General features: G+C 38.7%; 1 protein-coding gene across 1 annotated transcript; it reads right to left on the bottom strand.

Moving 5' to 3' along the window:
• Positions 1 to 11: 11 nt before the first annotated feature.
• On the bottom strand, positions 12 to 22,285 carry AASDH (aminoadipate-semialdehyde dehydrogenase). The gene is made up of 15 exons (XM_082759018.1): positions 22,038 to 22,285; positions 21,203 to 21,456; positions 19,150 to 19,270; positions 18,340 to 18,680; positions 17,284 to 17,476; positions 16,112 to 16,353; positions 13,124 to 13,230; positions 12,495 to 12,667; positions 11,556 to 11,748; positions 10,932 to 11,050; positions 8,783 to 9,614; positions 7,384 to 7,547; positions 6,682 to 6,807; positions 5,562 to 5,693; positions 12 to 4,716 (listed from the first exon to the last, which is right to left on the bottom strand). Exons 2-15 carry the CDS (start codon positions 21,430 to 21,432, stop codon positions 4,318 to 4,320), a joined length of 3,372 nt encoding a protein of 1,123 aa, XP_082615144.1. The 5' UTR covers positions 21,433 to 21,456; positions 22,038 to 22,285; the 3' UTR covers positions 12 to 4,317.
• Positions 22,286 to 23,824: the final 1,539 nt, after the last annotated feature.

Here is a 23,824-nt window from a genome sequence, read left to right as displayed (position 1 = left end):
TCTTATTGCTGCCTATTAATTGTTTTCTTTTTATTTATTCAGCTTTTTACACATGACAAACCTGAAAATGCATGTATTGAAGAACTGAAAACTGAACTGATTACCATTTTGCTCTAGCTCACTGTAAAGTGTACTCAAGTCGTATATTCCATTGCTTTGACAAATAGCTAAATGAGGTCACATGCAAATTTCAGAGCCAGTCTCTCAAAAATTCAAGAATGCTCAGATACTGGATGTAAATTTTAGCCAGTATCATCAGAAGGAGCAGAACTTAAGAAGCTCCTTAAATTCTCTGAGTATTTGGTTCTGCAATTTTAGATCTCTGCTGTTAAGTGGAGATCTCAGAAAAGCTTTTCAACACTCCATTGTTGAAAATTTATGCAAGATGCATGTTCCCTTCTCTTATTCCTAAATTTTCTTAAATGTTAAACTGTATGAACTGTCAGTTCTACCTGCTATTTGAAAGCTTCTTACCTAATGAACTTTGGGAAACATTTTTCCACCTGCAAACGATAAATAAGGACCATCCAAATGCTGAGGTAATTTCTTTCATCATAGCATTAACGTATTATGTCTATATTCTCTCACTCCTAGGAAGGAAAACAAAACAATTTATCCAACTTTATAAAAATTACTAGTTAAACAGAAGTCAGAAAGTTTTCAGAAAGAAGCCTCTATTCTCTACAACTACCTGAAAGGAGGCTGCAGTGAGGAAGGTGTTGGTCTTTTTTCCTCAGGTGACAAGCAAAAGGACACAAGGACACAGTCTCCGTTGTGCCAGGGAGGTTTAGATTGGATGTTAGGGAAGATTTCCTTCACAGAGAGGGCGGTCAAGCATTGGGACGGGCTGCCCAGGGCACTGGTGGAGTCCTCATCCCTGGAGGTATTTAAGAGATGTGTGGGTATGGCCCGAAGGGGCACAGTTTACTGGTGGGACTTGGCAGGTCAGGTTGGTGGCTGGACTTGGTGACCTGCAGGGTCTTTTCCAACCTGGCTGACTGTAAGCCAGAGGCAGTGTTTATTCAGGTCGTTTAAGCGCATCACTGGTTCTGTGCTTGGCCATGTTTAAGATGCATACAGACAGCGACTGCAGATTAAAACTTGAAATCAATCATCTGGGACTGAAGTAAGTAAAACTATTCCTGTGCTCCTGTACGTCTAGAATTAGTCTCATCAAGTTCCCACAGGAATAAGATTGCATGACTGGATTTAACTGAAACCTGAAAGCTCAGTCAGTGACATCTCTAAAGTTTTAACTCTGCATTCTTCCTGATTTTACTTCATGTGCAGCTAACTTCCCATGCTTTGACCAAGACAGCCAGCAGACTTCAGAAAGTGTTTTTGTACCTCTCCCAAGTAAGTGCTTACTTACCCCCATCTGGGGTACCTGCTGGGGCAGATTCTTTGTTACTTCTTTGTACCTAAAATAGAAGCGTTCATTCCCAACCTATTACAAAAATGGAAAAAGTCCATCATTTTACTATCCTTAATATCCCACAGAAATAGCTGTGTCTACATTTTTAAAGTAATTCTAGTAAATATACTTGTAACGCTCCCGAGTTTGTTTTTCAGGGAAGTTTTTAAGTTTGAACATCTCCTTGTAATGATAAGGCTCAAAGGAACCTTTAAATCTAAAACATTTTAAAGGGAGATATTTTCGTGAGAATAAGTTGCATCATCATAGATTCACACACATTTCATGGAAGTATTTTAGCCAAACTGCTGTATGCAGCATGAGTAGCAGCACTTTAAATTATGCAGAAAACAGAATGAAACCTGCCATAGCCTCCCATTCCAAAAATCAAAAAGGGCTCGTCCACAAAGTCATTACTGAATACTCTATTTCCTATCAAAGCAAAAAACAAAGGTTCAGTATCATGGTTACAACAGCACAAACACAAAGGATGCATTAGATTGAGTAGCTGTGCAGCAGCAAGACGTTTTTTCTTGTGTCTCTTTTAAGCCATCAGTTTTACTGTTTTATATTTAAAACCAGAATCTCTAAAGTAACTTTTTTTTCTCTTAATATAAGTATTTTAAATGTTTTGTACAGAGATGGGGCAATGCTGTTCTCAAATATTTGGAAAAAGATACTTATCATCTTCAAAGTAAAAATCTCTGCAAGCTTATCTGAGAAAGAATTGGGCCCATTAATGTCTTTGCTCTGCTAGCACCACGAATTAGTGCTGCTTACGTCTGATTTACACTTTTTTTCTGAGTTTATAAGCCTGCACTATTAGTAATTACAAGAACTAGACTGCCTGAAACCCATCTTCAGGATTATTTCTTGGGACAGGAATCCAGGCAGAAATACAGAGAAGGTGAAGTAAATCAGGATTGAAGTATTCCAAAAAGCATAGCATAATTAGGTGCTATTGTGCATGACGTGATGATGCAATTTTCCAATACAATACACTTATAGCACATAGAAAAGAGCTTTCTTTAAGGATGGTCTTAATCTAAAGCTTCAAAGCAGAAGTTGTTTTCAACTATAAAGGTATCTAGTGTAATAATGGAAACTGTATTCTGTACAGTACTTGGTGGAAACATTTCTAAAGTGTACATGTTTAACAGTGACATTTCATGTTAAATTAACAAAAATTTGCACTAAATACCAATGAAGTGAAGTGTTACTTTGCTTTATCTTTGTTGCAACCATTACTGATAAAGTGTTGGAAATCTGTAAGAAGAAAAAAAAAAAGAAACAAAAAAAAAAAAACAACAAACCACCAAAACATTACTACTGACTTTAAAACAGCAAAAATGTTTTAAGAACCGAACAAACCACTATGTAGTATATTGTCTCGATTTTTTGTAACTTAAACACATGAAATACCATTTCTTCTGACAAGGTTATATATGATTAACCTCTATGTTCATATAGTAATGTATAAAAACTATAAGATGTATAACTGTGGGGTATTTGTTGTGTACTTTTTTAATTTTTCAAATGTTTTAAAGTGCAATTGTTTATTATACTTATGTCATTTTAATTCTTATTAAACTATAACCCAGTCAAAATTATCTAAGCAAGGGTGTATCAATTCTGTGTTTCCTGTTGGTATCTCTACTTCAGGTTTGCTTTATAACAGACCTTGTAGTGCCACAAGTGTCTTGCTGATGCTTTTCTGTTAACAATAAAATGGAGGAACAAGACATGATGAAGTAAAAAGTAAATGAGAATTTGAAGAGGCTAAGTTAACTCAGGCTGTTAGAATTTAAAGGAGATGGCGCGTGAGAAGGAAATAATAGCTTCCACAAGAGTTCTTGCAGAAGACTTGTAATCAGGAAGACACTCAGAGCTTAAGTGTACTTTTGTCTGCAAATACTCGATCTGCATTACTGGCACTAATTCTTTTTAAGGGGTTAAGGACAACCAAAAAAATCTACACAATCCTTTATTAATAGTTCTCTGTAAATATATTGTAAAGACCATTAATTCAAATTTCTTCAAAAATGATTTGGCAAACATTGACTTGAACACTATACACTTCACCTTGGAACTCGTACAGTAACTTGTCACTGCCATGTAATATATACACACAGCAAAGTACCTGTCCACTTCAGAATAGAGGAAGTAACTTGTGCTGACTTTAATGGAGTTTAAAAGTATATGCCTGGCTGAACTGAAGCCAGGGAGGGCTCAGGCTTGCACAAGATTAATTATGTAGCTTATACAAACTATAACAAAAAGTCATTACTCCCAAGTCCACGGCATGCAGGATATGTACTTAGAAATCATCTGAAAAGTTAGAATCAACAAAGGACTTTGGTTACCTTGCCACGGAATAGAAACCCAGTCAAACCAGATAAACGCCAGCCTGACATATGGAAGAGCCAGGCACAGGCTGGGCCAAAAGCAGCCCGGGGGAGAAGTGAGGCTGGATCCTAGGAAAGAACGTGTTCCTCCCTCACCAAGACAAGCGCGTTAATTCAACTTGCACGGTACTGCACCTTACCCCAGCTTCTCCCAACTGTCTAAGTGCTTGAAGCCCAACTACTACCTATTAATTTCCTACTATACCTGTAAACAGCACAACACTCGTATCCAAACCGTTTGAAACCATTTCTTTCATGAACCTGAGCTGGGAAGTGAGGAAGGGACAGGGCTAGGTGCTGAGCAGCCAGCTTTCGGTCAGTACAGCAAGTCAACGAGCATCACTTACCTGCTCTGGCTGTTGCCATGGTGCAAAATGCTACCTGAGAAGTCTGCAAAGAGAATCTCTTGTCTTCAGCAAAACAGGCGGAGAGGTAGACAGCACTTGTGAGTTCTTAATGTACAGCTGTAAACAACACAAAGGTAGCAGCCTAACATCCTCATTGTTCTTTTTCTCCTGTTATACACAAATCTAGGCAATAAACATAATCATTTCTACAGCCAACAACAAGCTTTGTTCCCCATACTACAGGGGAAGAGAAAACTTCTCCTGGAAGCTTAGCTACTCCTTCTGCTGTGCCGCTCTTGGCATTCAGGATCCACACCGTGCCATCTGTAGATACTGCTGCCAAAAGGATTTTGTTCTTTAAGTCATTGCTTTGGAAAACAAATGGTGTTGCGTATACACTTGAAGTGGCTTCAAATTTCCACAGTAAATTACCCTCCGTATTACAACAGTAGATAAAGCGATCATGGGAGCCAAAAAATATTTCTTGCTTAGTTAAAGCTGAGATGCATGGAGATGAAAACACCGGTCCATTAGTGGAAAACTGCCAAACCTACAGAAATAACATAACCACCCATTAGCGCAGGTCGGTCACATTTTCAGTATGACAGTAACTCTGTTTTTTTAGTAACTAGTTGTTGACAGGAGAGCATGTTATTTCAAGAGCATAAGAGGTTTCGGTGAGGGCTGGTAAATACTTGTCACATTTACTGTGTGTAAAGTTAAGCTTTACACACAGTAAGTGATAAAAGACTCATTAAACAGATACGCAAGAGTTGCTACCTTCTGTGAGGCACACATAAAATGGACAACTTGGGAAAAGAATACTCTAGGCCCATCATAACCAAATTAGTAATGAAAGTTGTGAATTTATGAATTGTTACCACACTGTAACCACATTATGGTACCAAACCACACTCATCATGGAGGAACTAAAAAAATATTCTCATTTAATTGAATGTGAAGGCTGATATATCGTGCCAGAATTATGATTTGCAGTATCTCTGCCATGATGCCAGTATTTTTTGATAAATAAATACACATTCTAAGAAACCTTAACTTCTGAACAGCCACCACCTATAAAGAGATGCTTTAAACATTCTTGAAAAACTTCAAAAACAAAAGTAAACCCTTTTATTTGTTGGCACTGCCCTGGCACTACCATTTGCTCTGGGTGTATGCTCTAAATTATCTATTTCTATCTCAGTAATGGACTGGCTGTCGTACTGATTTTCTGCTTTCTCCACTCTATAAAATAAATACATTCTTGCATTTGGTTCTCAAAAAGGTATGTGGTACTCATTAAACCTCAGAAAACAATATTAATAAAGCATCTCATGCAGTGTTTTGTGATGAACATTTAAAAAGCACAAGAAGGCCAACAGCAGCAGCTTTTACCTTTTCTCCAGCGTGAGTGTAACAATACAAGTTTCCATCCACGCATCCAATACAAACACACTTCTCGTTGCAGTGAGGAGAGGAGAAAAGTGGTTTTCCCAGGAAGCTTTTCCAAATCTTATTCCCCGTCACCTGTAAATGGCAGCGTGCAGTATGATGCTTAAGACAACTGTAAGCAGCTGCACAAAATGACCCTTCCTTCACAGCTTGACCCAGCCCTTAAGCAAGAGAGAAAAAAGGCCTCTTCCAACCAGAATGCACACCAGAAGCAAACCTCTAAAAATACTATTCAAACAAAATGTTTAGCACATTCCCTGGGATACTCATTGCTCCCTATTCCACCTTTCTCTTTCTTCCCCTAGGCAAAACAGTAATATTAATAACAAAGCAGTAGTAGTAGCAGTTTCAAGAATGACAGATTCATTTTTAATTCCACTCCCAGCTCCTCAGTATGTGAAAAGGGTCAGTGAAGGAGAGAATATCTTGTAAATAAGCTGTATGAATTATGACTTGCATTATTATAAACTATAAATACTGCAGGAAATGCTGCAACCCGCAATCCGTGATTGTCACAATGATCTCCTATTGTTATAAATCACTTGGCATTACAGCTGGAGTTCTCAACTACCTCTTACTCAGAATTAAGAAGAAAAATATTTTCTTATCCACAGCCCACTAGAGCTGCAAAACCACACACTTGTCTACTAACACTAGAGGCAGACGGGAACCACTTTGGTACTACTGAGGAAATGTGGAGCAGGGAAGGTAAAGATGGCCAGGACTGATGTGGGGTTGTGAGAGCTGAACACCACAAATACCGATTTAACTAATAATATAGCGTGTGGGATCAGAAGACTGATTCCAACTTCAGCCTACAGTCAGCATGCAAATTCAAGCAAGTCACTTCAATTCCCTTTGTTACCGGATCCTTTTCTGCAATACAGGAATTGTTATAGTGACCTTGTGTTTAATAATAAGGCTCTCAAGTGAAAAAGATTTCATTGTAACATCAGATCATGTGATTTCCTTCATCAGAAAAGTGCTCTTAACTTCAGAAATGCATTTTGGTTTAACCTAAATTTGAGATTGGGATCAAAAACAAGCAGGCAAACATACATACCGGGTTTACAGCCAGTAAGAGTCCTCCTAGTGTAGCAACATAAATGTGATGTGGAGAAGAACTTAGACAGGGAGAGGAAAACACAGCTCCACCTTCGCAATGCAATTTCCATATACACACCTTTTTCTGTAAGCACAAGAAAAAAAATTACAATTGGAGTTCAAGCTCGGAATGTTTACAAAGACCTTCTAAAGTCAAAGCTTATTAAACAGTGTGTTTACTTACTAATTAGGAAATTTAAGATATAATTCACATGCTATTATAGCAACTCATATGTCATTGGCCAGCTTCTTTTCTAGTAAATACGAGAAAACATGCTAACCAACCAGTAGTATCTCCCCCCCTTGTTTTCCTTCTCCTCTAATCTGCTCTTTCAAAACCTAAGATTCTCTTTCCACCACTAAGCCACAGTGTGGCTTTTTTTTTTTTTTTTCCAGCTGGGCACCCTATTCTGAAACATCCACAGGTCGTTCAGTAACTGAGAAGCTCAAGATGTGGCTTCACCCAGGAGCAGGAGAACATCACTAAAACTATTACTACCACATAATCCTAACCCCACTTCCAGCAGGCAAAACTTTCTCAAAAGTTTGATTGGAGTGGTGAGAAGATGAACACTAGTGGAGTATTCATTTGGTGTGCTACAGATAGGGTCTAATTTGGATATTGGCTCTGCTATACAGAAAAGTCAGCCAATGTGCTCACATAAATATCCAAAGCATACAGATGTTGGTCATGCGATCCTATGTAGACCAGTCCACTGGAAGGATCTACAACTGCAGAGCTTTTCATGGTGTCTTCTGTGACAAAAGCCCAGTGGGTTTCTCCATCGCTGCTCTGCAGCACGTACACTAAGCCGTCATAACAGCCTGTATCCGACAAAACACAACCGTGGAGGGAAAAAAAGCATAATAAATATTTGTATTTATGCTGTCATTTATGCTTTTAGCTGCATCATTACTGGAAAGAAGTAAGATGAGTTAGGAGATAGAGTTTCAAAATTTTTTCCAAAGCTGCTCCTCGAAGTTGATCATTCAAACTCAAAGTTGAGTCTGCTACACTCAAAGTTGATCATTCTGTGTGTTCCTTCCAGGTGACATTCAGAATATAGTTATTTCATTGCCTTTCTACCAATTTTTAAGATAATAATATTAGAAGAAAGTAGAGTTGCTGAAAAGGGAGAAGATTTTTTTTAATCCTCTCTAATTTTCCTGTATGAAAACAAGAATGCTAAAAAAATAAAGTTTGTATGTTTTCTAATGAAAACTATACTTATAGAAACTTTTGATCTTAAGAAACATTCAATTTTGTTGTCAGAGTAAACAATCAAAATAGTAGAAAAAAATGGCAATGTTAGCTTTGCATAAAAACTTCATCATCTGGACGTCTGTGCTCACCAGTGATGTATGCACTCTAGCTAAAAAGATAATGCTAAGACGAATAACGGTAACTCTGTTGGCAACAGATCTGATAAAAAATAGAGCACACTGGTCCTAACTGACAAAGTTTATATAAAGTCAGTGCTACACATCAACAGCCAACAGTCCTTAAAATTCACACACAATGATGGATTAAAACCTCCTTTTCCAAACTCATGTTTAAAAACAAGAAGCTACCCAAACACGTCCATGTTACTTATATTTACAAATACATAGTTAAAGGAGATTATTCTTCATAGTTTAATTATCTGGGGCACCATGTAATAACTTCTATACCTATCAATATTCAAAGACACTTTAAGACTGTACCACCCTTCCATACTTTTTTAAAAAACAGCGTAATGGTCACACCTCAATCAACCACTGAAAAGAAACTGAACCTACTGTTTATTCCTTAACAAGGCCTTTCTAATAAATTCACACAAAATCACCCAGAACTGCATAGTATGTTAAGTAACCTCCATAACAGGTTATCACCCTGTATTAACCCGAATTACTTATTCCTTCCATTTTTGTTTTACAATAAACTAGTCCTGAAGCAGACATGCAAGTTGATGGATAGGTATAGATGGACGTCATTCAGAGGAAAGAAATAAGGTTCTATGTTACTCATTTCATATTTAGCAGAAGTATGACTGAAACAAAGGCTAAAATAAAAGACATACCGACGATGATGAAATTCCCACACTTGGATATGCAGGCAGAAGATTCAATACGATCTCCAAGGGTCTTCTCCCACTTTATGTCTCCCAAATCTAGATCAATGGCCTGCATTGTGTGAGAGTGAGAGCCGACATATACAGATGCAGACACTTCATCTTTAAATGGTATTATAACCAACGGCGATGCATCAACACATTTTCTTGTATTCGACTTCCACCTTGTGCATAATGTCAATTCTGCTGTTGTTATGTGACTACATTCTGCATGGAGTTGCTGCACGGAGCTACAGTCAGTTTTATTTGCCTTGTTGGCAACTGTTAAAATTCCATTTTTCTCCATGTCATGCCCTTGCACATGGCTGTTCATTATACTTGGAGTCGCTAAATGCAGAAGGGATGGCTCCACTACTCCTACCTGTGCTGTATTATTGGGTTGCATTAAAGACTTGGTGAAATTCATAGAAATAAAATGATTTCCTCTGCTCAGCGCAATAAATGAAATTAATCCTGGAACAACCTCAAGATATCTTTCAGATTTCAGTTTACCATATTTTCCATGGATTTCCTCTCCATTGTTCTCTCTTAGTTTTCTTTTCAAAACATTGTCATTATTTATTAGCTGGTCTTCATCTGGAAACACGGTTTTAAGAATATGTGTATAAACCTGTTCGATCGTGCGGCTGAGAATAACCTCCAGGAGTCCAGGCACAGCTCTGCCTACGAGCACCTCAATTTCATCATAAAATTGAAGAGCCTTTAAGGAGTCTCCACCACTGTGAAGAAATACTGCGTCTCTAGAAATTCCACTGGAATCACCTAGGAAACCCAGAACAGACTAGAGAAAAGAAGGAAAAAGATAACAGTTCATGAATCTTCCACCACGTCACAAAGAAAAGCTTAAGTCAGGTAATATTCTACTGAATACCCAGAAGTCCCACTAAAAATTAACAGGAACTGAGGAAAGTCAGTTCCTCTGAAACTTTGCAGAGATACCGACAGAATACGAGCTGGGAAGGAACAGGAGAAGGTGGGAACAGGGAGATACTAGTTCAATACTACACTTTCTTTTGCTCATTTCCAATTCTACAGTATAAGGAACTGAAGCAGAATGTGCTGTATTTTTGTTGGCTATTTTCAATCTCAATACCATTTACTAATGACACCTACACTATTTCTCAGACAAAATATAAATGCCTTTAGATAAAATCAGTTTTTAGTAAGATTTATATAAACAAGTATATCTTTTCCTTTTGAATGATTTAAGTAACCTATTTAGCTACCTTCTTTTGAAGCTATAGCCCCTTCCAATTCACAAAGGATTATAGATTCAGCATTGTTATTACAACAAGCAGCAATTACTACGTCTTCCGTCACTGCACTCCCTGCTTCCTAAGTCTAGTTATGAAGTCCCAAACCTCTGTTTTTGGAGGCTGCATTCTACTGTTCAAACTAGATCTAGGGCACATCCCGTCCCCATGGTTATATTTCTATAGCCACCAATACAGTTAAGCATCAGCACAGGCACAGCAAACTGCATCACCAACTTCCTTCTGCATGTATGTATTCAAGTCCTAGCCACAGCAGATCAGGTGAAACTTAGGAGTATACCTTTCAAAAAAATCTAATACTGTTTGGTGTCACATTTGAGTACTTTGAAAAATAAGCCTTTACCAAAGAAGTTTAGGAACAATACAGTGAGACGGTCCAAGAGATAATTACACAATTGTGCCACCTATTTAAAAAAAGACTCTTCAGTTCGTAATTATCGTTAGAAATAAGAAACTCTACTAACACAGTAGCTATTTTGTACAAAATTTCCACGTCCCAGTTCCTTGTTTCCCTTAGGGATACCTTACTTGGCAAGTGAAGCAGTATTCAAAAAGCTATTGACAGATTACATCCTTCCTATGCTAATTGCTGATACCTTCACAGTCTGCAGCTTTATCTGATACAGAAACATAAATGAATCCCTCCTGGCCATTACAGAGCAACTATATTTAAGTATTAACTGAACAGAAAGAGCTGTAATACTTGAATGTATATACAGCAAGAATGTTCTGGCTGCATTAGTCATACTTCTTAAAACTGTTTAATTCCTGACACATGTATAATGATCCACTTGCAAAGATAAAAAGGCAGCTCAAAATACTACCTTCCATAAATACTGCAATCTTTCCCACAATTCCTCTGCGCCATTCAGCTTACTGTCACGCCTTCTGGAGGTTAGATGGTTGTGGTAAATCTTGTTCAGTTCAGATATATCAACTTTGCCTTTGTAGAAAATAAAGTATGATTTTTTTCATTGCTTTTCAGCATTTACACTTCCAAAGCTTGTTCTCCCCAAATAGTTGTCTTACTTTCTTACAGGCTTACACTCAACTGCACTTTTTTTTTTTTTTTAATCCAGTCAATTAACTACACTCAACAGAACCCAACAAGGTTTTTGAAAATTTACTGTAGCCTCCCGCGTAATCCCATTTTCAGTGCCGGATCTTTCCCTGAGAGAAGTCAGGGTTCTGTCACAGACTGCAACAGAAGTGACTGAGAAAAAAAAAAAAGTGCAGTTTTAGTACTAAATTGATTTTACTGCTACTTTTTGAATCTTGAATGAAACATTATCAAGAACACATAATACATGGTCAAGATTTCCTACTAGGTGTTAGGTGTTATCTGGTCCGTGTGTTTAAAAAGTATGACAGTGGTCATTAAAGAAAGGGAAAAAAAAAGAATGGAGACCACTCAAGTATGTGGCAAGGGTACTTATAGTTTCACTTACCATGTGATGTTAAGGGCAAAGATTTAATCCGTACAAGCTCATCCGGAATTGCGTGAGCTGGCAGACGTTTCTGAAGTTCTTGAAGGGTTTCTCTCTCTTCTAAATCACCACTGGGCACAACAAATAGGATAAGTTTTTCCTGCTGATGCCAGGTCACTGCACAAGCTTCTACCTGACAAAGATCTTCAGCAGCCTGTAATTAAAAAATATTATTTTTGTTTTGAAATGTAGTTTATCAGAAGACCATGCAAGCACTGCAGTAAACCATTTGAAATTTTTCATCTGCATATACAGTTTTCAATTCTGTTGGAATAAAACATACAATAAAATAGATTTCTAAGAATACAAAACCAAACTCCTCCCTTCTAGGTACCTCTATTACATGACTAGGTTTTTGATACTACATCCTCCTAATTTCTTCAAGACTTCTAAAAATCATCTGAAAATGAGTACATACAGATTTCTGGTAGTAATGATGCATGAGCATTATCCCTGCTCTTCTGTACTGGCATACTCTACTCATTAGAATCATGGAACCACAGAACCATTTAGGTTGGAAGAGACCTCTAAGATCACCCAGTCCAACCTTTAAGCTAGCACTGCCAAGCCCACCACTGAACCATGGGGCTAAGCTCCACATCTACACGTTTTCTGAAGACTCCTAGGGATGGCAACTCAACCACTTCCCCAGGCAGCCTGTTCCAATACTTCACACCCCTTTCAGTGAATAATTTTTACCTAATATCCAACTTAAATCTCCCCTGGCACAACTAAAGGCTATTTCCTCTTATCACTTAGTGCTTAGGAGAAGAGCCCCACCTCACTATAGCCTCCTTTAAGGTAATTGGAGAGAGCAATGAGGTCACCCCAAGCCTTTTCTCCAGGCTAAACAACCTCAGCTCCCTCAGCCACTCTGCATAACATTAGATGTTATATTACCTGCTGCAAACATTCAATATTAAAACGTTTGCCATGACGTTTAATCTGATTGTCTTTCCGACCCAAGAAGACCATCTGTGCGTTCTGCACTCTTACAAAATCCCCTGTTTCTCTCATTGTTCCCGGGGGTACAGTTATCTCATCATCAAGAAAGCAGATTCGTTCTTCACCACCTACACAAGAAAAGACTGTGGTCATTATTAAATGGCTAACTGTAAATGAAATTATTATGAAAATACTGAGTGTTTTATTAAATTATCCTAAATGCTAGCAAGCATTATAAATAGCAAAAGTTTATCATCAATGTCTAAACTTCTACACTGTACCAATTGGCCTATACAGTTAATTCAGTTACAACATGTAAATTATTACAGCTGAGCATCAAAATTGCAAGCAGGAAAAAAAGATAATCAGTATAATGAAAGCAGCATGCAGATAAAATGGTGATAATTTCCTGTCCATCATTCCAACAACCTAAAATGCCATCAAGGTTCCCAGCCCACGTGGAATTTACAGTGTTACATTAATCTGTTTATTAGAGATAGGCACCAAGTAAAAAAAAAAAATCAACATATTACTAAAACCCAATTAGGAAAAGTATCTTAGAAGAACAAAAAATATAAAATAACCTATAAATACTTGTCCCTCGCCTTCTAGAACTGCAGAACCGTTGTCGTCTCTGATCTCAACTGTTGTTCCAAGGAGTGGTGATCCCAAAGGTACAGAGAAATCAGTCCTAAATATATTGAAGAGAGAAGCAGTAAAAATCTTTTCCTTTCTGAACACAAAACAACCATTCCAGGAATTATGTAACACACAGTCTTTTAAATGTTTGGTATCAGGGCAAAAGTAGATAGTTGGGGCTTCTTTCTACAAATATTTATTCTTAAAAAACTGCTTTATTTGTTCAAAATTAAAAACTTCATCAATGTGCATGGGTTTCATTATCATATTCAAAAAACACCCAAAGAATGATAGAAAATAAGGCTTAATGGATCATGAAATCCCTTGAGAGTACCTTGAGTTTCTGCCAGCTCTTAAGTCCCCCTGGTTGAACCTCTATCACGTTCAACCATTATGAACAAGCACTTTCTAATTCATTCTTTCCCTACCCTAGTTTGAGCTTTTATTCTTTTTGGTTACTGATATTGTGTCAATGAATACAGATGACTCTTCCAGAAAAACCTGAAATAAAAGGAACAGTAATTTCAATATCATGTATCTTAGTACAGAATTCTTCCACTGAACGGCAGACCAATTCATTCCTTTCCCTTCATTCTCCAGCTCAAGCACTTTCCAAAACCTCATTCATTGAACACAGACACTACTTCTGAGTGAAAATAGAGAATAATATATTTTTTTCAGTAAAATTAAAAAAAAAAAGAGTAACTTGAAATAATTTTGGTAATATATCAAGTTAGGCATGTGGTTCAGCTCAACTTTGAGTTAAAGTCTCATATTTGAACCTAATACTCTTGTACAATTCCTGCTATTTAGGCTGTTGAAACGTCTCCTTTTTTCTGATCAGTCAACGAATGCTTTATTGTGTGTTAGCCAAAAAGCACTCAAATTTTGTATTTTTTTTGCCAAGTGGGGATCTTTTTTCCTTGCTCTGCTCAGCTTCAAAATACAAAGACTTGGCAAATAGGCAAGAGAAAGCATCCCTGATATTCAGCATGTTTACCCCACACCATGGGAAAGTCCCAATGAAAATAAAAAACCAAAACAAAGTAAAATATAGCAACTACAAACAAACAAAACAAGATTACTACGTATATATAAAACAGCAAAATTAAAAATAAATTCATTATTTTTAAGAGACTTGAGATTAGATGTTTAGTTTTGCCAAACATATCTAAAAAACAGGGGAGACAGACCAATAATGCACTAACTTTTCTGCTGATTTTTTGATATTCTAGCGTTCTCTAGAAACTGTGCCAGGTTTTATCATTTAGCTAGAAAAAGTAACAGACCACTGCACTCCAATTGTCCTACCAATACTAAGAAGTGAAGAAGACATAAAACCATCTGTCCTGTTTTTGGTCCTGGGCTGCTTACATGTTTACTGCAAAGGAACTGTAATTCCCTTGGCAGTGACACTTAGAGGGAACACGCTGCAATGTGAAGAGTGAGAGACAACAGTCACAGACTATAAAAATTTTCAGCCATGCACCTGCACCTTAGTTTGAACTGAAAAATGACAGATTATCTATCTCTGGAGAACAAACTTTGAGTAAGAAAAACAGTTTCACTGAGGAGAAGGCAATGTTTGAACTCAGAGAAACCAGAATGAAACACTAGAATCAGAAAATTTCAGTGCTGTAAAAGATCTCACGTTTTCTGCAGAACAGGTATCTAATAACAGGCCACATTTCATCGTTTTTAAGACTCCATGCTTATTCAGTAGGAGTTTTGCAGGAGAACTTGACAACAGTTTATGACCATCCACCATTTTCAGTCTTCCGTTGTTAAAGCACCAGGTTGATATATCACAGCATTTGTCTGAAACATCCATTTCCTGAGATGTGTCTAACCGAAGTCACATGTGTAGCACCATGCCAGGGAATAATTACACATTTCAGAGAGCAAAGAAAACACTGAGCTAACTCAAAGAACCTCTCATGGCCTTGACACTCCTGCAACTCTCTTTATGAAATACAATGAACAAAAAAAGTCTTTAATTGAGTGAAAATAGCATAGTGCTAAATGATGAAAAGAAAGTACTTCTGGAAGTCCAACTAAAATGACTGAAACCTTGGGTGAACCACTTTGTACAAACTTCTGCCATCCGTACTTGTCAAGTAACATCAGTGGGATCATTTGCTGAACAGTGTATTATCCTATGTCAGAAAAAAAGTTACTAGTCTCCACTTCTTTGTTTGTGGAGTTTTAAAACTGTGGGTAAAAGCACTGTAGCAGTATGAACTACTCATATCTATTGATTACACTTGAAAGTCATCTCTGAGTATTTTTGCTTCAGATAAGTAAATCTCAGAAGCAACTTTCTAAACTTGACAGAACTAAGCCATGAACGTATCTTTGTTCAGAGGCTATGATTAAGACTTAAAGAGCCTCATTTTTCTACTCCCACTGACAGCTCGATTAGGCTTCTGTTTGAATATGCAAGATCTCACTGGAAAGGCTTCACGAGGAGTGAGAGTAGGGCTAACTGAAGTTGCTAACAGATTGGGTGGGAGCTATTTGCCTGCAGAGGTGCAACACAAAGCCAGTACCACCAGAGAGCACACCCTGGCCTAGGCCAGTCCAGGTCCACCAGTGGGAACACAGGCTGGGATGAGGAAGAAGTCTAGACAGAGAGACGACCACAACAGAGACCATCACAACACACTGTGTGAAGCAGTGCTACAAGTATGCAGGATTTCAGGCTGAAGTTTTACGGTTCCAACATCAACTCAACAACTACTTTTACTTGAGGGGGCTGTAACGATGTAAGAAATGGTCAGATTTGCCTATTTCAACATTAAAAACATATGCAACTTCTACCAGCATAAACACCGATGAGGACTCAAGTAGCCCTAGAAACAGGAGATCTGGGTTTCATTTCTACTGATTTTATTATTCACACACCAAGCCATGAAAACAATGAAATGTCCTACCTAAAATCAGCGCTAAAAACCTCTTCAGGAATCTTGTAGCAAGTGGCCCAGCTTGACACTTCAGTGATACCGTACAGATTAAAAATACTTGTTCTGTTCTCCTGGTGCTTCCAAGTTTTCAAGAGACTCAGGATGGGAAAGGCTTCACCACCAAGGGCTAGGACTCTGAGTGAAGTATCTGCAGCCAGCACTGTTGATTTAATAATGTGAGCTCCAAACCTTCTGAGAAGCGTTGGTGTTGCCTGAATGATTCATGTTAAAAAAAAAAAAAAAAAAAAAAAGGGAAACACCTATCACTTTTTTTTTTCCATATGTGTACCTCTTCTTGCTTTATATTTACTACCACATTTATGTTGTGCATCTATTCAACCTTAATCTCTGTACAGTAGATGGCATCAACCATCAGATGTCAGTATTGACTGTGCTGCTGTTGTGCAAGGTTTTGTATATTGTGCGAAGCCCTTAATGAGTACTATCAGCACCAATTTACATTCTTCTGCAGAGTTTCTGCTTTACCTAGCTTTATGAAATACTTTATTACACCACCAGGTAAAAGGCCAAGATTATTCAACCACGCTTGATACTCACAACTTCAAGTAAATATCCCAAAAATGAATTTTAAAGCTATTAAAAATGAGATGATCCAACACAGAAGGGACAAATGAAGCCTCATATAAGCAGGCGGCCTGAAAACAAGAAATGTTGCTGGGGAATCATTCTATTTCTCTCATTATTGTAAAACAAATAAATAAATAATAAATTACTAATATTTTATCATCTTATCAATGCACTATTTCTGTCGTATTTTCAGTACAGAGACTACCACTAAAATTAAAAAAATTTTTGAGGAAAGCCTCCAAGATCAAGTCTATTACACGGTGCTAACATGTTTCTAACAGCTTACATCATAATTTAATTAATTCTTAAGAATTAATGGATTCTTAAGATGGATGTTGGTTTTATCTTCAGTTCATTGCTTTCTGTTGCAAACTATGTGATGCTTCCTTCAAATGGTAATTTGCCAAAGAGCTAACATTTTACAGAAAAAGGATGACCTCCTCTCTCCAGGAAGAACACTACTATTGTTACTGTTTAGATTGATGAAAAAGTAACACACACTAGGAAAGGTGAGAAGTCAAACACTGAAAACAGTCATCGTAGGTGTTGCCTACCTGCAGCACTGTCACATGGTGATGGCGAAACAGAGCAGCAGACAGCTCCAAAGGCATCATTTTAATGGTGTTTGGGACTACGAGAATCGAGGCTCCACTGGTCAGCGCAATGAACAATTCAACCACAGAGGGGTCAAACGTTAGAGGAGAAGCCAGGAATAGCACGTCGTCCGGTGTGATCTCAAATATGGATCTGAAACAAGAAAGCCAGGAATTACAAACCTGATGAGAGTTGCTATAAAATCAACTAGAAGAGCAGCACGAAAGAGATTCCTCACTTTAGCAATGCCAAGGGGCTACAGATTACTCTGAATATGTAGGCATGCTGCCTGAATATTTAGACCAGACAATTTCAGCAAGAGCTCCTGTATCAAGAACGTAACTATTGATATAAACTAATAAGGTCCTTTTACAAGTTTATCCACCACATTACACACCAATACAGCATGCTGAAAGATCTGTTTCAACTAATGGGTGCTCATTTAAAAAACAAACAAACAAACAAACAAAAATGTTATTTCCCATAAATAGATTTTCTAGAAATTATTAAATAGAACAGAGAGGAACCCAAGGGGACTAAAAAGGAATTAGAATTTAAAAACTGCAAAAAAAATAATATATATATATATAATTGTGAATGAATAATTAACTTTGTTATCTATTTCTTTTAAGCAGCAAACCAGCAATACAATATTTCCAACAGCATATTATTTTAAGTACACCCATAAAAATGAGTAAAACATATTTAAAAACAAATATATTAAAAAATCATTATAAACTTACTTTAATAATAATTTAAACTTACTTTATATAAAAATATAAACTTACTTTAATAATAATAATTTTAAAAAGTTTAAATAACACCAAGAGAAATAAAACTTTGAAAACTATTTTGAAACAGAAACACCCACTGAGAAATCTGAAAAGCAAGGGAAGGAGGAGGAAGTGAAACAGTGTTAGCAAAGACCCAATACACATCCCTCTGAAGTGCTTAGAGAGTCCCTAAATAACAAATTTGTAAAAGCTTTTAAAGGAAAAAATGGAAACCACACGTACTTAAGATGCTGAATATTTGGCACTATACATTTATGAGGTACTCTGACAATCTTGGGGGTCCCGGTAGTTCCTGATGTATGCAAGACGTAGGCTAAAGAGCAGTTCTGGCCAACATCCATGTATCCTCCTTCTGATGTTTTTACTTTGAGTTGCTCTGGGCAAACAGTATTTTCTGGCTGTGAGTTACCCATAGCCTTGAAAGGTTCATATTTACTGTTCACATTGTCTGCTTGTGAATTTACATCAGTATTGCTCCAGCTCATTTGGAAGAGAATTAAACCCATATGTTCTACTGCAGAAGAGTTGCAGGAAAACCAACCAGTGTGGGACATCTGGAATTTCTGTAAAATAAAATGAACAATTCAGACAGCAGAACTCAGGATGTGCTGTTGTTCTATCGTGTGTAATGAAACATGAAACATTTTTCACAAATAACGTGTGATTTTTCACCCCTTTGTTTTGGTGGACTTGCACCTGACAGTTTTAAGCTTATATGTTTGTATATTAACTATGAGTAAACCCAGACTTTATAAATGAGAAAAAACAATTACCTGGGCAAATAGTGAAAAGGAAAAACATACTAAAGAATTCCACAGAGGACAAATTTTTTTTTTGAATGGGGAGAAGCACTTTGTACTTCTAATTTTAAAGATGTACTTTTCTGAATGAAAGCCTCTTGTCATGAAAAAAAAAAAAAAAAAAAAAAACAACAAAACAAGCCCAACCAAGCTTATAGAAACAGAAAACAAAATGAAGAGCTACACATTTTTAAATCACATTTGATGCTTCTGCAGAAGCCTGAACACTTACCTTTATTTTGTCATTCTCAACAAGAATATATCGAAGATTGCTTTTCCTTATGAAGTATGTGGATAATACTGGTGGTGCATCTGGATCAATAGGACAGTAAGCAGCTGGAACCTGCAGGATTCTAACAAGACAAAAACATTGTAAATAAATAAGTAAAAATCCACGGAGAAATGAAAATTCTAGGAAAATCCATCTGAATTTAACTAAGATTTTTTTGTAACTGTAATTTGTACCCAGAGTCAGAAAATTTAGTTATAACCTGACTTTTAAATATTTTATTAGAAACAAAGTATGAAACAAATTATAATCAGTGTTGCCTTTTGGCATTTTACAGCAAGGAAAAATATTAGAGAGAGAGAAAAAAAATGCTAAATTCTTCTTGGCCAAGCAGGTTGGTGATGACAAGGGTAACAGTGACGTAACAGCACCATGATTTTGGAACTTCTGCTATAGACTCTGGACAGAAGTACAAGCATTCATTTATACACCTGCAACAAACTTTTTTTTAAAAAAAGGTGTACACACTGAATACAGCTCCTATTCTCAGTAAACAGTCCGGTTGAAGAAAATTCTGTGATCAGAACTTTTTTCCCTAATAAATAGAGGAACACTTAAGTGTCATTCTGCTCTCATCCACGTTATAGTTTCAACTGTTGTTTACTGCAAGCACTCCCTCTAGTGGCTCATACTTGAGTTTATTAACTCCACGGGAAAAAAAAATCAGTAACTAAAATATGAAGTTTCCATAAATCTTCTAATTTCATCTTAGGCTGGGTTCCCATGTCCAATTAGGTATACTTCCTCATTGTGCAAGTGATTTATCACTGTAATAATGACAAGATCCTGAACAAAGGCTTGGAAACTGCAGTGCTCTGCCTATTGGAATCAATACCCATTTGAGCCTGCCCTGCATTATACATAGCAGTTAATTACTCCATGAGGATCGCTTTAAAAAAAAAAAAAAAAATCAAAATACTCTGCCAGTTCCCAAGCATATGACAAAAGAAATGTGTGTTGCTGCCCAGTGCATTGGGGCACAGAATAAGCCAGGATGGATGGGGCTACAGGCTGCCCAGTACAACCTGCTACTCCAGTGGGGTCAGCCCTGAGGCCCTTGTGCAGGACTTTGTCCAATCAGATCTTGAACATCTCTGAGGACAGCGCCTGCCCAGCCTCTCTGAGCCACCCACTCCACTGCTGGACCAGGAAAAAAGTGTTTCCTTGTTAGTGAGGAAGATCCTTGGCACTTCTGGAAGGTTTACGATTACAGCACTCAGTTGATTGAGATCTTTATAGTCAATTGTGATCTATCTTCTTATGCTACTGTGTATTTTAGGTGCAGTGTGACAGCAGGAAAATACCAACATACACCTCAGAAGCAAAGCAGCTGCAGTACACATCAGCTGAAGAAAATATCCTTGGGATGCTAAGATACTATGCTACATTTCAATTACTATGAAACATTTCAATTTCCTAGCCATTAAGTAATCAATGTCTCTTTAGAGCTGCATTGCCAATTAACTTCTGCAACACTCCTGTAATGGAACTGTACCTACAGACTCATTTAGCTTAAAAGGTGACAATTGTTTTCAAGACTTTATTTTTGGCTAGAAAGACAAGAATGCCTTAAAAAAAAATGTATACCTGTTTTTGAATACGAATTTATTGTGTTAAGTCCATTTTTAAACAAGTACAAAGATAGTCAATAATAGCTGATATTTCTATAAATATACTTAACCATACATTAAAAAGAATTACATACACTTTAGATCAATGAACTTAAGATTCAATAAACCTTGACATAGACTTTTCAAAGACTAAATGTAATACTGCAATCTTTTTCCTTTAAGATTGCAAGACCCCAGTGCCTCTGGACTGTTAAGGAATGCTAAAAAGAAACAAAAAAGCAAGCATTTCATCTGCAGCAAAACCAACTAGTAGGTACTGCTTATGGTATTACTACATTTTTGTTGATATTAAAAACATAAACAGACTGAAAATTTACTTGATAGAGTTGACCACTAGAAATATAATACAGAATTCAAACCATTACCCTAAGATCCAAGAGGGTAAGTTTATTCCTGGATAGCAGTAAAGGCCTATTTCACATTTTCCTTGGTGACTGCAGTGCTTTTGAAGGAAAGCTGTTAACTCTGTGGCAAGTTTAACCACTGTCGCGTACGTGTAGAAAATTGGAGGCTCATCATTGCATTGATCAAACCAAACTGCTTTTCTATCTGAGTACAGGCTAGCTGCCTGGTTCACCATCTCCTGAAGAGTCATCCCAGCTGCATTTCTTCAGGAGCCCTGGAAGATTAACAAAGCAGACTACATTGTCATCTCCTATTTCATATATATATACACACACACACACGATGGCATATTAATCAAATTACATAAATACACAAAACAGTACCAAACAGAAAAAAAAAAAAAACTTCTCATTTAACTGAAAACACAGTGCTTCATCACAACACCTTATACTGCTAGAACGTAAAGATTAACATTTTAATCATACACCATGGGTCTCGTGCTTAGGAGCATAGTAATTCACTTAGATTTAATTACAGATGTAGTTTGCTCCTCATCATCACATATTTATAAATAAAGCTAGGCACAACTGAAGTATTAATTTTAGTAATTCATAGAATCGTTAAGGCTGTAAAACACTTCCTAGATCATCTGGTCCAATCATCCCCCTTCCAATGTCACCCACTAAACCATGTCCCTAAGCACCATGTCCAACCTCTCCCTAAACACTCCCAGGGACTCCACCACTTCCCTGAGCAACCCGTTCCAATTTCTGAGAATAAACGTCTCCCCATTTCCAACCTGAAACTCCCCTGGCACAACTTGAGGCCATTCCCTCTGGTCCTGTCACTGGTTACCTGTGATAAGAGGCCGACCCCCAGCTCCGCACACCTTCCTTTCAGGCAGCTGCAGAGAGCAGTGAGGTCTCCCCTGAGCCTCCTCTTCCCCAGATTAAACACCCCCAACTCCCTCAGCCGCTCCTCACAGGACTTGCGCTCTAAGCCCTGCCCCATCCTCGTAGCCCTGCTCCGGACACGCTCCAGGGCCTCAACGCCGTAAGCTGACCACCAGCTTTACTAGCACAGGGAAACGCCGCTCACGCAGCGATCCCAACAGGTGACCCCTGAGCCTCTACCAGCGCTGCTCCCTCAGGAGCGCGTCCCTGCACCGCGGGGCCCTCCCGCCCGGCCCGCCCCAGTGGCGGAGCAGCCAGCTCCGCCCTAAGCCCCCTGCTGTGTCCCCCCCGCACCCCCACCCGCCCCCAGCCCCGCGGCCGGCGCGGATCGGGCGCCCCCAGCCCCAGCCCCAGCCCCAGCCCCGCAGCCCCCCAGCCCCCGGCTCCCACCTCAGCCAGCAGCCGCCGCTCGCCACCTCCTAGCAACCGAATGACAGCGCTTCTGATTGGTGGGACTGCTATAGCTCTAGACGACTCCCCAGTAACGCGCGCTTTCATTGGTCAGCTTCTGTCGCACGCTTCAGGCATCCGAAAGCAGCGCCCGGCCAGCGCGGGGCGGCGCCATTTTGTCATGGGAGGGGGGGGTACACCGGTGAGTGCGTTCAGCCCTGCTGGCCCTCCCCGGCAGCGCCTCCTCAGCGATGAGAAAGGGGCAAAAACACGATGAGAGACCCTCGGGGCGGAGGGTGGGCTGAGGGGTGCGGAGTGGCCCGGCCTCGCCATTCGCACGCTGCCTGTGTCCCCCCCCGTCCATACAGAAGATGGTACGGGCGGCTGGGGGCGCTATGGCGGCGGGAAGGGGGCGGCCGCCATTTTGTCCAGGGGCGGCTCGGGGGGGGGGGGGCAGTGCGTGCTGAGGGGCGGCGGGGTTGGCAGGGGATTCAGCGGCTGGCCCCGGATAATTTGTTTCACGGGGAGTTTATTAAGGACAAAATCGAGGCGTGCTGCCGGCAAAGGCAGCGCAGAAAGATGACGAGGAAAGCAGTTCGTCGCCGTTTTTAATGTCGTGCATGGGAGGAGTTAGTGCGTCAGCGCCCGCCTGTTTCGTCCCATTTTTATAATAACAGCGCGTTGGTAGTAGAGTTTCACAGTAAAGCATTGAAATAACACAAATGGCAACACCTGGAACTGAAGTTTGTTTTGTTTTGTTTTCCACTCAGTGCATGTGTATATCTCACAGTATGGCATTTAAAATAAATGGTATCCTGAAGCATACTTCCAGTTGTGCATGAATAAAGTGACACTTGAAAAGTTTCTCCACTTTAAGGTCTTAAAGATTAGGCGTGTATCATTACTAAACATCACAGTGCTTGCAGTAGCAGACCTTCCTTGTAATTTGACATGTGTTATGGGGAGGGAAAAAAGGTATTGGGACTCAATGAAATCAGAATTACGGCACCTAACTCAGATCACACTTCAGCAGTTATTTCCACATGTAAAAATACCATTTTTTTTCCAAAAGTGTCTTAAGTGGCATTTTAAAATAAGTCCAAAATAAATGAAACTGATTTGTGCAAGTTTCATTTACAATCTGTTCTACAGACAGCTTCAGAGATGCTGATTGAATTCTGCTTCCAACCTTGTTAAACTGTTCACCTACGTGTATGTCCGGGTGGGAAGGGCTCCTCACATCTAACACAAGAGCTCAACTTGCCCCTTCTTTTGAAAATGTTTGATTTTTGAGGGCAG

The sequence above is a fragment of the Aythya marila genome, assembly GCF_965140915.1.
Source record: "Aythya marila genome assembly, chromosome: 4".
Taxonomy (NCBI): Eukaryota; Metazoa; Chordata; class Aves; order Anseriformes; family Anatidae; genus Aythya; species Aythya marila.
This window is presented reverse-complemented; position numbering and strand designations above follow the sequence as displayed.

Excerpts from the sequence above, each read along its gene's own strand:
- AASDH (XM_082759018.1), bottom strand. The coding sequence starts at position 21,432 with ATGACTCTTCAGGAGATGGTGAACCAGGCAGCTAGCCTGTACTCAGAT. Across the intron at positions 16,354-17,283 it reads ACCATGTGACAGTGCTGCAG|GCAACACCAACGCTTCTCAG; the intron begins GTAGGCAACACC and ends TGAATCATTCAG. Across the intron at positions 7,548-8,782 it reads TGGGAATTTCATCATCGTCG|GCTGTTATGACGGCTTAGTG; the intron begins GTATGTCTTTTA and ends TGTCGGATACAG.